Source organism: Symphodus melops, assembly GCF_947650265.1.
Source record: "Symphodus melops genome assembly, chromosome: 13".
Lineage (NCBI taxonomy): Eukaryota > Metazoa > Chordata > Actinopteri > Labriformes > Labridae > Symphodus > Symphodus melops.
The window spans coordinates 13,274,647-13,288,929 of NC_136703.1; the positions used below are offsets into that span (position 1 = coordinate 13,274,647).

The following is a 14,283-nucleotide window of genomic DNA, read 5'->3' on the forward strand; positions in this document are numbered from 1 at the left end:
AACACATATACCAACTCATATTCGTAATTTAGACAAGATAAGAAGTGTACAAAAAGAAAACCTGTAATCTCTTGAACTATTTTTTTGGTCTGCAGGAGTGGCCAGTGTGGCTTCCTATATAAGGAATTGTCATTTTATTATATTGTTAAAGTATCCTCTGTAAATTCCTTTAAGGACCCATTTTGAACTTTAATTGTGAGCTGGGGCTGAAACGTGACTTGATCAAATTATACAGCGAGTGTTTTATGTTTTTACGTGTGTTACTGGCAGAGAGACGCCAGAGGGAGCAGCAGTGTTGAAGTGTGTCTGGGTCTGGGCTCGGAAGAGGTTGAATCAACGTACACAGGCTGAGGTAAATGCAGTCACGTGACCTGCTCGTTGCCGTTGGTGAGTTTTTCCCATTATGGCGGAGGGGCAAGCCGTGCGGATGGACCGTCTCTCCCACTCTGAGGCTTGTTTTGTGTCTTGAGGGAGGGCGTCTTATTTTATACATTTTTTTTTATTTCGTCGCCACAGCCTGGTGTCTTTTCAACTCGACTGCACTCGTGTTTATTAGCAAAGCCATGGCAGACCGCGGCGCCGATTTGTCCGCCCTGCCAAAAGAGGTTAGAGACCAATTGGCGGAGTTGGATCTGGAGCTGTCTGAAGGTAAAGGAGGGGAGGGATGGGGGCTGATGATGATGGGGGGGGGGATGCTAAAGCATAATTCTTAAGCTAGCCATATCTGTCCCATCTGTCTGTGCTACCTAGCATTGTCTAAACCTATAGTTTCACTCCTCCTGATACATTGAATGAAGCACACGTCCGGCACATATAGTTAGCTTGTTTTGTGCTAATGCAGGATGTGAGTGCACGAGCTAGCAGAGCATGACAAGGAGGAGGAAGAGAAAGGCTTCATCCATTTCCTCGTGTCTCCTTTATCTCAACACATGTATGAAACAAGGCGTTTATCTTCAGTCACATTTCTTTTATATATATATATGTGTGTGTGTGTGTGTGTGTGTGTGTGTTTGTGTGTGTGTGTGTGTGTGTGTGTGTGTGTGTGTGTTTGACAAACTGGGATGGCCAGATTCAAGGTCTATCTGTTAGGGCTTGACCCTTCTCATGTCATCTTTCTTATGCTTCCTCATATGGCACGAATTTGGTCCATCTGTTGTCTGGCTTCCTGTTTGACAGGACAGAAACCTTGTTACTTACTAAGCATATGATGGTCAGGTTTCTGCTGTTTCGTTGCAGTAAAACTGTGAGTCACTGCAACGAGGGTTGAGGTGTCATGACAAGGCCTATAGTCATCTCCTGCTCCGTTCAAATCTGTTATGAATAACTGTCGTTAATTACCCAACACGGTGCATGACCTCACTTACAACTGACTTATTCACCTGTGTCAACCTGTGATTACAGGTTTATGTCCCTGTGCTGCTCATGGTGAGTTTTAAGAGCTGTGTCAGGTGCACACGTCAATGGTGTTTGTCCTGCTCTTGTGGAAGTACAGTTGATGGGTGATTGATGTTTCTATTTATTTGTAGTCTATAAATATCTCAAGCATTCATTCAACCAAAGCATAGTGCTAATCAACCCCTCCCCCCCAGAGCAGCTGTTAGCCCCAGTCCTGCTCTCCTCTCATTGACAGACACTGTCCCATCTCTGACAGCCCCACTGCTCTATGGCACCTCATCCTCGCTCTTCCACTTTAGGTGTCTGAATCGAGTCCTTGTGTGGAGCGATCGCTGGGTCATGCCAGCAATAAAACATTAAAAAAGGAGCAACGTAACATAAAGGAGCTCGCTGTCATAGGTATTTTCCGTCTGGAAGTGTCATTCTAAAACGAGCAAATTCACATGCATTTTTTTGAAAGTGAATTAATGTTACTTATGAGAACAGCAGGGGCAAGGATACCATCGGGCATTTTCGAAAAGGAAATCTGATTAATTAGAGTCTTAGTAGCTGACCTCTGTGGTTAATGTGTTATTGGTGTGTGGATAAGCCAGGATTTAGTGTGTGACTGTGGCGTCGAAAAGATTTCTAAACTTGTGGTTTTGGATGTTATAGATCACCTCTTGCAAAGAGTTTACAACAGGCTGATCATTTAACTCAACAGTACAGGAACCTAAGGGGTGAAGATCTCATAGTTTTGGCATTTATATTTATAATACAGACGATAGAAACTTATTTTCATAAACCGGTAACACATTTTTTAAGCTAAGTCAGTTAACCCTTAAATGACTACTTTTGGCAAAGCTATAAAAATAAAAGAAACTCGGCTGGAAGTCATTGATGAGGACTCATTGTAAGCTCTGTGAGACTGGGACATGTTTCATCAGCTGGATTGCAGTGGACAGACATGTCTGATTTCTAAATTAACAAGAGATTGATTTTTTTGTTTTTGTTTTTTTTTGTTTCCAGATAATGTATTACAACATGAATATTGTCCAAAATGTTGAGACTTCTGTACTTTTTTTATGCCATGTGTTTGTAGAAAAAAAAGACATCTGTAAGGAAGAGAATAAAGCCATCAAAAATGGCGAGCAAGCACCGTCTAAATTGCACAAATACATTGTCAATGTTTCAGTACTGAAATGTTGACGATGTGTTTTTGCATTTTGAACAGTTTGCAGGAGTTCGCTCCAGTTTTTGATGGCTAATAACGTATGCATGTTTTTCTGTTGCTGTGGTTTATGAAAAAAAACATGAACCCCCCATACATCCCATATTTAAACTCTGATACGAACTATACCAAGATACGTGACTAAACCTGCTCGCCCTCCTCTAAGTTTGTTTTACGTTTTAGAGGCCCACCTGTCATTCATTTCACTGAATGTTGCGATGTATCTGTATATCAAATCCTCCTCTGTAATTAATCAACACGTAATTTTAGTGATGTAACAAACCCTCTCACCTTCTACTGCTGGTCAGTTAAAAATGGCAATGCAGTTGTAAACAGGAAGTGGCCTCTGTCGGTGGTGCATTCAAGTTCTTGTGAGAATCGTGAGAGACGCGATGTTTGATTGCTGAACAAAGCAGTAAAAGCAAACAATCATATCCATATTATCCTGGCGGCCGAGTTTACTCGCTGTGTGTTTCACCATATTGCTTGTCTGACATGGCTGCTGGCTGCTTTCAGATTGCAGCTCTAAAGCTCTTAGATGAGGTGGAAAACTAATGCTGTCTCACTTAGCTAACATCATGTTGGTAGAGTTTTAGCTTCAGCTGAAGCCCGGTGCCGGCTTCCTTCCTTACAAGTGGACGCATGCAGCATGTCGTCATCTTATCATCGAGTTCTTTGAGTCTATAACTGCCCCTTCTGAGAACCAAGTGCACATGCCTGTTTCTGCGTTGCTCGGAGAAGAACACAGAGCTGCCAAAAGGCCCCTTAAAAACAGCCCAGTTCTGCTCGCCCCCTGTGACCACGGGGACACAATGACACCATTCAGCTGGTCTGAGCCGCCGTGACCAGGAGCTCTGCTGCCATTTAGGCCTTTCAGCTGAGCCCAGCCTTTGTGTGCACGATGGAATGAGCTGCTTCCATAGGGAGAAAAAGGGAGGGGCTGGCGACTGGTCATACTTGAGAAGATTACGTGTAGTTTGTAGTACTGAGGGGAGTTGTTGGCTCCTTTCACCCCTCTGTGCCCCAGCTGGGACGGGGGGGGGGGGGAGGTCACGTCTGGTTCTTCTCTGAAACTGTCTACCTGTGTGACGTCCCCACCAACTGTCTGACCTGCTCTCAGCTGTGCCATACCAAACTCAAATAAACTTCCACACTTTTGACTTTCTCCTTTCCTCAAAGATTTGCTGTTTTTCGGGGACAGAAATCAAAGATGAACCGATAGATATATCTTTTTCTGATTCCGACTTTCAAACTTTTTCCTTTTTCCTTGTCCGACCTGCCAATACACATTTTGTACGTTTCTGATTTTCCCCTTGTAAAGCACGCTAACGGACAGCAAAAACAAAAGACTTTTGGAACTCTTCTTTTATGTGCGTTCATTTAATGTTCATAATCAAACATGTAGTGTTGCTGCTTATTAAAACAATCATCAAAACTGCCTCAGATGGCCATCTCTCATTCGAACCAGAGACTGTTAATGTCAAATCCTTTACATCCTGTATTCTTGTTTATTTTACACCACAGTGTATGATGGGAGAGTTTGAAGTAAAACCTTAAAATGCATTAAATAATCTACAAAATAATATTATGATTATGATATATAATTTTCCCAACTTCATGTTTTCAAAAGATTTATGAACACTGTCTTTAGTTGAGTTTTCCCTGACTCCTGAAGGAATTATGAATCACTCTACAAATAACAGTGACTATTTGAGTGGGTTATTACCTGCAGCCTCTTGCTTTCCTACCTTTTGTTTCTCACTGCTGCGAAGACTATTCATCAAGGTTCATCTTGTAAGTAGACAATGTGAACGTTAACGTCCGAGAGGCGGTCAGTCGGTGGGACCTGTGGCATTGACAGTGACATTAAACCAGTAAGCAACCAGTCTCACTGAGAGTGAGAGCAGCCACATGATAATATTTGAATGGACTGTGCACATACATGCAGATCTGCCCTTGAGCACAGAGGTACTTCAGGGAAAGAGGAGCAGGAGGAGGGAAAAGAGCTTTCCATGTGTGAAAACACACCTCTGCTGTTCCCCACCTCACGTCCACACACGGCTGACATGTTAGCCTGTGTGTGCACCCCAAATCAACAATCAGAAATGTCTCTTCTACATCTCTGCCCTCTCGTCTCTTGGCCGCTTCATGGTACAGAATGCTAAGCGGGACAAACTTCATGGCGTGTCTTTGTTGTGTTGAAGTTTTTTTTATATATATATTTTTTTTATACAGGGAGCCAAATTATCCACAGAGATCTTCTCTCAAAAAAACAAACGGACCCTGTTATTTAATCCGGTAAACAACTTAATGAGGGGGCACCCAATGGGTTTATGTGTGTGACTTCCGGGGCCTTCTGCAGCCTTGCCTCAAATGGCTCGGTGAAAAGATTCAGGAAGACGCTGTCTGAAAATGTCTTGAGCTTTTTGAAGACGGAGTATGTTTGAATGACAGATAAACACTAGACTTCTGTCTTAAAAAAAAATGTAACAGGCGAAGTCCCTGAACTTGAAAAAAAAAAAAGATATCAGTAATATTCAAACTTTGATATGAACAGACAAAACGTCTTTGTGTAGGTTTGTGTTGATGAACAGATCGTACCCCCTTTTTTTGCATCTATAATCACTGAGTGCAGACAAAGAGTCCAGATTATTGCCAGTTGCTTCCTTTCTAGGACAGTCACCCATTAAACCGACGGACAGACACTTGATAGTTTCATTGTTGTATTATCAGAGATCGCCCTCAGCACTGATATGGGACTCATTCAGCATCATCCCTCTGCCCGCCTGATGGATTCTCTCAGGAAGAGTCTGGTCCCGACAGAGGAGAGGTTTGAGGAAAACAACAAATAAAAGGATAGACAGCCAGCTGTTGATCTACACGTAGCAGCTGAAGTGCTTATTTTGAGACCGATGAACAAATACGTGATGAGACACTTCCTCTAAGTGACGGTCATTCTGTTCACAGCAGTGTTTTTAGGATTGACGTCTGTCGTCTTCTCACCTCCGGCCCGAGCGGCCATGATGCAGCTTTCTTTGTAAAGAGCTCTACCAAAAAGTTTAGTGTCTTTGTCCTGGAAGAAGGAGGTGGCAATGTGTCAATTTCTTCAACAGCACATTGTCTTTTATCTGTCTTTTAAGAGAAAACAAAGCAACAACAGCACAATTACAGACTGCACAACTCTTTCCATGTTGCTTTTGTAATTTTTATAGAAGAGTTCAGAATAACATCTTCAAAAGTAACCCATGTTTATCCCAATGACAAGTTTTGTGTCTTTGTAGAACACAATTTTATGCATGTAAAAAAATGTATATTGCTCTATAATTGAGCATCACAACAACATTTATGCTAAGTCGGACTATAAGAAGCAATCTTTTCCTTCATTGCTTCAAAGCCAAGGCCTCAGGTCCAAACAGATGGTGGGGCACTCTTGGCTAAAGTGTGTGTGTGTGTGTGTGTGTGTGTGTGTGTGTGTGTGTGTGTGTGTGTGTGTGTGTGTGTGTGTGTGTGTGTGTGTGTGTGTGTGTGTGTGTGTGTGTGTGTGTGTGTGTGTGTGTGTGTGTGTGTGTGTGTGTGTGTGTGTGTGTGTGTGTGTGTGTGTGTGTGTGTGTGTGTGTGTGTGTGTGTGTGTGTGTGTGTGTGTGTGTGTGTGTGTGTGTGTGTGTGTGTGTGTGTGTGTGTGTGTGTGTGTGTGTGTGTGTGTGTGTGTGTGTGTGTGTGTGTGTGTGTGTGTGTGTGTGTGTGTGTGTGTGTGTGTGTGTGTGTGTGTCTGTGTCTGTGTCATAATACTGTTACACTGTGAATAGTTTATGATGGCTGCAGTCCCTTTTCTCTTTGTGACCTGTTGCAGGCTGAATTATTCACATGCTCTCATTAAATACCAGGACACCCTTGCAGAGTGGTGTGTGTGTGTTTGGTTGGTGAGCGTGACTTCTGTCTGTTCCCAAAGGTAGAAGTTGAGGCATGATTAGAAAAGAAAAAAAAAAAGGCCAACCTCCTTTTGAATAACCGCCAACAGATATTGGCATCCCACTCGTCAGCCCTCCAGACCTGCACATGTCTCACGGTCTTCAGAAGAAGATGCTCAACTTGTTGAGCGAGCTCACATTTGATGTCAGGCTGAGCTGGGATAACATGGCAGAAATCAACAGCAGTTTTTTTTTTTTTTTTTGTCCTCGTGGAATGATAAAAGTCTTTAGTGTGAAATGTAAAAACATTCATATTTCTGTTCAACAGCAGGTGAAGGACCTCGTCTTAAGCGCCTGTGCGAGCAAGCGGCCGCTCTGCCGAGGTGCCCTTGATCTGTGGAAGTTTCCCCGTCCAGTCATTGAGTAAAAAGCTCACTTTAAATGAAACATATATAGATTTGACATATAGGCTGCTCGCGTATGTCAGAGTTTGTACAAAAACAACCGTGCAGACGAGCCTGTTTCCTGCTGCCTGTGAAGCTGTGACTCACTGTAATTAGGCGTGTCGTCCTCCCCACTGTAAAGTCAGAAAACCTGTTTTAACCTCCTGCCTCTCTGCGCTGTTTGCTGACTGGATTGGTCGTGATGCCACCTCTGAGTCATCATAAGAGAAACATGAATGGGTGATTTAGGGTATCGGACCCTTTCTCCAAGACCCCCCCCTCCCCTCCCCTCCCCCGCCTTCATTCACCTTTTCACCTACCTGTCATCATCACCGGGCTGAAGCAACAGCGGCGCACCTCAGTGACGTTTCATTGCACAATCTTTCGCCTCAGAGCTGTGGCGGCCTGCAGTCAGAGGGTGACACACACACGAGACGGTCTGATGATGACTGATCTGAGTTTGACTTCATAGGCGAAGCAGTAACAAAAAAAAAAAAGCCTCGATTTCTCTCGAGTGTGTCGGGTTATGTGAGACTCTTTGAGCACATTCAGAGACCCTCCAATGTATTGCTCGGCTATATCCACTGGCCGACGCGGCCATGTGACTGTGCTAATGCTGAAGAATGCTCTTGTGAATATAAATAGACCTGGCTGGCAAGACAAATTTGCCTTCATGCCTGAGGAGGAGAAAACAAGCATCTCTTTGACACAAAAGCCTTTGCCATTATTGCAGTGGAGGTCCCCCTCTTCGAGTCCCGAGGAGTCACTTCTAATTGTGCGCCTTTCTGTCTCGCTGAGGCGAATGCTCCTGACTGTTAAGACAGTTTGCCAGTAGCAAACTTGTCCACATCCAACGAACCGGCTGCTTTGACACTACATGTGGGTCACTGTTCCACTCATGAGCTCGTGTGGTAAATCCCACAGCCTGTTGAAAACTCGTTTCAGGCCAATCAGCCTGCCGTCTGACCCGTGGAGAACATCGCTGTAGCTATGCTAATTGTTAAAGTAGTGTTTCCCGCAGCGGCCTGTAGTTAAAGGACTCGCCTTACTCATCTTCTTCATGAGCTTTTACACAGAGACGTGCTCCAAAGTGTTGACATTGTGTGTAGTTGTTTTGTTTCAAACTCGACTTTTCTCCCTTTTTATTTCAAGGTGTCTGTGGTGTGGTGTGACAACAATCCCAAGTCTGTCTTCAGTAATGTTCCAGTCTGTTGTGGTGTGTGTAGCTGCAGGCTTAGACAAACACACTCTGTTACAGAGCTCGGCGTTTTGGTCCCCCAAACAAGTGAAGCCCTCCTGTCTCTCTTTGGTGTTTCTTCTAACTGCACCGCAGCTGCAGCTGCAGTCGGTGCACAAACATGTGCTACAGTAAAGGAGCGCCTTTCATGCATTTCACTGACCTGAACATCTCTGCGCTGCCCGTGTGTTCCTCAGAGTGTGAGTTTCATCTGTGACACAAACACTCTGACTGACGCACATCTGTTATTGTCTGACTCAGATGTTTGCTGGACTTCCTTTTCATACCATATTCTATTACTCTCTCTGTCTGTCTCTGTGTCTGTCTCTCTCTGTGTCTCTCTCTGTCTCTCTCGCTCTGTCTCTGTCTCTCTCTCTCTCTCTCTCTTTCTCTCTCTCTCTCTCTCTCTCTGTGTCTCTCTCGCTCTGTCTCTCTGTCTCTCTCTCTCTCTCTGTGTCTCTCTCGCTCTGTCTCTGTCTCTCTGTCTCTCTGTGTCTCTCTCGCTCTGTCTCTCTCTCTCTCCCTCTGTCTCTCTCTCTCTCTCTCTCTCTCTCTCTCTCTGTGTCTCTCTCGCTCTCTCTGTTTCTCTCTCTCTCTCTGTGTCTCTCGCTCTGTCTCTCTGTCTCTCTCTCTCTCTCTCTCTGTGTCTGTCTCTCTCTCTTTGTCTCTCTCTGTCTCTGTCTCTCTCTCTCTCTCTCTCTTTCATCATCCACAGCTGATCACTTTCCAGCAGGGCTGAAGGACACAGTATTTTCTGAGCAGCTGCTCAGATTCTTTGCATGGAAGTGCGGCCCTATGTCACAGTAAAATGTGATGGGAAACCAGGTCACAGTTATTTTTCTTTTGGACTTGTGCCATGTGTTTGAATAGCTCTCTGCTTTTATTGTTATGCTGAGCCAAGTGGTTATCAGAACTACTTTGCGTAGAAGTCCTCAGGAAAGCCCCCGTAACAGGCCGATGTGTATCTCCCCTCCTGGCCCCTCAGACCGCATTGTGCTAAAGTTTGGCTTGCATGGACCTCTTTAATAGAACTCCCCAGAGACTGAGGTAAAACAAAGGCCAGAAAAAAACCCACAATATGGGCGGGGCTTAAGCCTCAGATTTTAACTGTGACACAGTCTTTAGACTGGTGCAGGAACTGTTCATGACCTCAAATTAAAGGTCTATATTCACTGACACTTTTTAGAATCACATCTTTTGGCCAGATTTCTGGTTTCCTGGAGATGAGCTCAAATTGGACGATAACTGACCTGTGTCGCTTTGACTGTTATTATGAGTATTATGGGCTGTATCTTGCATTCTTGCTTTGAATTGATGATAATAATAATTTTTACTTTGTGCTCTGAAGATGTAGCACACGCAGCAGCCAGCAGCCAGCACACTCCTGTGCCATAATAAAGCTGAACCTTAAACGTAGGGTTGTGTCCAAATTATAATCACCAGATCATCCAACTAAACTTTCCCTTGAGACCCCGACACAGGTAAGTCCCACCCTGAAGCTTCATCCAGATCAGAGACCTGTTTTTGGTTGCTCTTACCTTTCCTTCACTCACTACTTTAATCCTCCCTCGCCTGAGTCAGACGGGATAGCTTGTTGCTAGCATTGCTTAGCCACCACTCCCTTTGTGACCTTGACCTTCAGTTCCTGCTGAGGTGAAATGTTTCAGCTGACACACACGGCTTAATATGTTTCACAGTCTGTCAGACATTCATGAATCATTTTTTCATCACTTTCCTCTCGCGTTGGATTTTCCCCCACAGATTCAGTCATCAGCAGCAATACCTTGTGATCCTGAAGACGGTGTGTTTAATGACACCAGGACAGATTAAACAGCAGCAAGTGGCCTGTGAGCTTTCAACATCAGCTGTAGACCCAACAGTCGGGATCACAGTGTTCCTCAAAGGCCGCTTCTAATATTGATTTATGAGTCAGTCATTGGGTTAACATTTGTCCCTCTGCATTAATCTCCTCTTTTATCCAATCATCTAGCGATTAATCCGACTGTCAAAGAGCCTTAATTATGAAGATCTTAGCAAGGGATGAATCATGGGATGTACCACTGAGCAGTAAATGTTTTTCACTAACTCAGACAACGGTTCGTCTGATGCACAAGTGTCAGTGACCCTCAGGTCAGGGCTGTCCACATGTCTGATCCCCTGCATCTACAACACCGTCACAGCGAAAGCCGACACCTCTCGCTCACTTTCACCGCCGAGCACATCTGGTTACCCAGCCATGCAAAACACTGGTGGCTCACACACTTACGGTATGAGAGGCTCTCCTACTGAGTTTGTTCCCGTCTGCACTGAGTGCTGGAGACATCCGCAGTCAAACTAATCTGGTACCATCAATCAATCTTTATTTGTATAGCATCAATTCATAACGGGTGTTATCTCGAGACACTTTACAAAAAGCAGCTAAAGGACCTTACTGTTTGTCTGTTAACATTAACAAGAGAGCAGGTAACAACACCATGCTCATCGTTGTGTTTACAAAAGCAGGTACCACTGCCCCTCTAGTTGAATTTAAGTTCATACTGATTTTTTTTTTTTTTTTACTGATTATATATTTCAATTTCTTCGACATTTGAATTTTTTACTTTGGCCGACACATACTTGCTCTTCCACGATGTTGACGCCTGAGTGGAGGTCACTGCGGCTGTCAGCGTTGCAATTTTGGAGAGAGACCCGGTCAGGCTTCGGTATGTTGGGACAATGTGGACTAGGTGAAATATTTTCACACCGTGTGACGCTCATGACAGACATAACAGTGCGTGTTTTTTGTCTCCATGTGGACAGAGATGTTTCTGAGAACTTAACATGTTTGGACAAGATTATTTTTCGATGAGGAAAACCTTTGTTGAGATAAAATCCCCTCCTATGTGGAGACGAGGCCTAATGTGACCACAGAACCAAACATTTATGGACATGACAGACTACACATGAATAATCACGACCGACGGGATGACGCTGGAAGAAAGACGATACACATTTGATTTTTAAACATCACATTTATAATGTCTACTGGAAGATCAGAAACCAACTACTCTACAGTAAACACATCTTACCTTCATGGAAGCTGGCGTGCTCACTGTGTGTTGTCTATTACAAGGGGCACTGTACTGTACGTAGTGTGGACAAATCATAGGAAGGAAAAGCAACAGTGGAGCAGCTTACCTACCGTCGGTGTCGTAGTGGAGGAATCTAACTCACCGGCCAGCAAGCAAGAAACGGAGAAAACCATCAATCCCTCCATTGTTTGTCACTCTGTCTGTCACCTGTGCGCTCGTTGTGTACCACGGGGAAAGAAACAGCAGGGGGTCCATAGAGGGAGCACGGTCGGCCCAAATGAGCAAATACACTATACAAAACAAACCCAATGAACCGCAACCCACTGCTGACGAGATTTATCCGAAAGATTACAAAAAGAGAAGCCCAGAGTTGCTTGTAATAAGCAGGTTTGTCAACACTGGTTCTCATTGGTCAACATTTTTTGATTACTACTTTTATGTTTTATGCTAAGCTAGTGTGTTGAAGCTCTGGATGTATACGTCGTCACAGATTCAAGAGATGCCTCATTCTTGTCTTCAAGGCAACAAATATATATCTAAAGTTCGATCATTTAATGATTCAATAAACGTGTAAGATCCTTTACTGATATTGTTTTAACATAGAAACAAATACTCAACAAATAGTGGACACTTAATAGTCACTTTTACCTCTCACACAGGCAAGGGTCACCTCTGAAAAGCAACTGTTATTAATATATGTGGTGTGATAACCTCCATGCCATAATCATTTAAAGGTAATATCTGCAGCTCTAGGTGTACAGTGAAGCTATCTTACCTGATCATAAATACTTGTAGGATTTGACCTGTTCCATCTGATCATCTCATCTGCTCCCTTAATGCCTCAAACACACCACCTGTCTGTTAAGAGCCTGTTGTGCTGCTTATAGAGTTCAGAGTAAATGATATTAACCTTTGCTGTTCTCTGCTGCCTGTCTGACGTCAGTCCTCTCACTCTGTAATGAACTGGTTGTTCTTATTGCCTGAATGAATTGGGCTCTAAAAGTTTCAAAAAAATACTTTTTTTTTTGACTGAATATAATGTAAATGCCTGCTTTAGTCCTCGGGGAAATACTGCCAGAAAAAATTCAAAGAGAAAAAAAAAATGCATGAACAGATTTACCTAGAACAAAGTACGTTTTGGTTCCGCCGTAAAAATACCGAAGCAAATCCAATAAATATATGAAATTTAAAGCTACAATAAAAAAATGCTATAGCACATTTGTTTTGGTTTTTATTAGCCTTTGAATCAAATCATGAAGAAGATCAATACGTTTTGCAGCATCTGATTACAGTGTTTCTATTTGATACACATTTTATATACTGTACATAATATATGTATATATTTATCACACCGAAAACGTCTTCATGTCGGGTTTATGTCTTCACTGTTTGTCTCCACACATAGTGCTCTGCGTCTGTCTCAGCCTGCAGACAAGAACAGGCTGTTTCGTTACTGACAATGTATTTCTGATCACTGGAACCACCAGCTGATTATCTGCACGACACAGTTTGTGTTCACGTGTACAGCCGCACCTGGAAATACCCGGAGCTTTTGATATTTCTGCAAGTGTGAAAGCCCAGAGACACAGTGAGATGAAACCCGGAAAAGTCAGTTATTCAATTGAAGTTTTTTTTTCTTCATACAGCTGTGTTGTTAAGGCGGTAGCCTTGACTATGAAGTGCTGCGGCAAACACGGTGAAACTGTATGTTTCACAACATGAATGCAATTATGAGAGGCAAAAAAAAACTTTTCTGGATTAAAATGGAATTGTCCATTATTTGTAATTTTGCCTTAAAAAACACTGGACTCATTTGGTTTCCATTAAGATTGTCTTTCTTTAGGGGACACATGTATGAACAGACTTTGCATAACAAAGTACAAGTTAAAAAGAGAACTCATGAATATAGCTCCAGAGTATGGCACTTGTCTTTTTTTCTTGTGTCGTCTAACTGCAGCCGGTGGGAGCTGTTGAAAGAAGCCTTTAACTTCTACTTCAGCGACCAGGTGCAATTTAAAGCTTTGGTGACACTCATTCATTTGCATTTCCTGCTGAGCGCTTTTTAGCCATGTTCTTAGCACAGTCAGCCCCTTGTTTTTGTGTTTCTGCTCAGAGAGTCTATAAATAATTTCCTGTGGGTGACGTTAGTTCCTCTCACATCCCGTGTTTATGTGTGTATTTACATGTAAATGTGTGTTCTGTGGCTGTGTGAGAGTATTTGCTTTTGTGCTTTACGAGTCCCCTCGCTGTCTTCTGCTCCCTGAGACCCTGAGGGTAGGACAGCTTTTTTTTTTTTTTTTTGGTTTCCATTTCTTGCGAGAGTTGTATCAGTGTTGTATGTTAGCATCACGTTTATCACAGACAATAAGGCACTGATAAACAAAGACATCTTTGTGCAGATTGAACCAGAATCTCTGGCAGGAGGCCTGACCATGACCTCACAGTGCTAGAAAACAGTCTTGCAATGCAGGACTATCCACAGTTTAAGATGTTTTTGTCATCTGTCCTTTTTAGCAAGTCCACACAAAAGCCCAGACAGGACGATGTAATCTAGTGAGTTATCTGTAATCTCAGATTACAGATTAGGATCAAACCAAAACTGCGAACAACGACAGATTCCCATGATTGAAAAGCTCAGGTTTCTTCACCACTGCCTGTATCATCCAGGTAGTAATTCTGATTTGTTGGGTGTGTTTGTGTGCGTCTGCCCATGACGTGTCGGTGTCTGTGTTCATGCAGAGAGAGGGGAGTCGATACTGTGGCACGAGAGGAATCGCTGGGTTGCAAATACAGTGACGTTCCTTCCTCCCAGAGCTGGATGCCACCATGCTAATCTACCCAGAGTAATTACAGAGCTCCAGCAGCAGGGGGGGGCTTAATACATGTGTTAAATTAAGGGGGTCAGTAAGGGTCTTTAGAATATCAAAGACGTTCCCAACAGGAAAACAACATCGACTGTTTTTGACGATGTGTCGTTGCCACATCATGGAAAGAGAAGTGAAAGTCTGACTCGGTGCCT

The 14,283-nt window shown here is 43.4% G+C and overlaps 1 protein-coding gene across 1 annotated transcript in view; it reads left to right on the forward strand.

The window, feature by feature from the left end:
* Window positions 1–312: 312 nt before the first annotated feature.
* The window catches only part of dip2ba (disco-interacting protein 2 homolog Ba), a 43,546-nt gene continuing 29,575 nt past the window's right edge, over window positions 313–14,283 (forward strand). Inside the window, 1 exon segment of the mRNA XM_079359915.1 lies at window positions 313–648. Within this exon segment, the coding sequence (XP_079216041.1) occupies window positions 357–648 (292 nt within the window). The 5' untranslated portion in view covers window positions 313–356.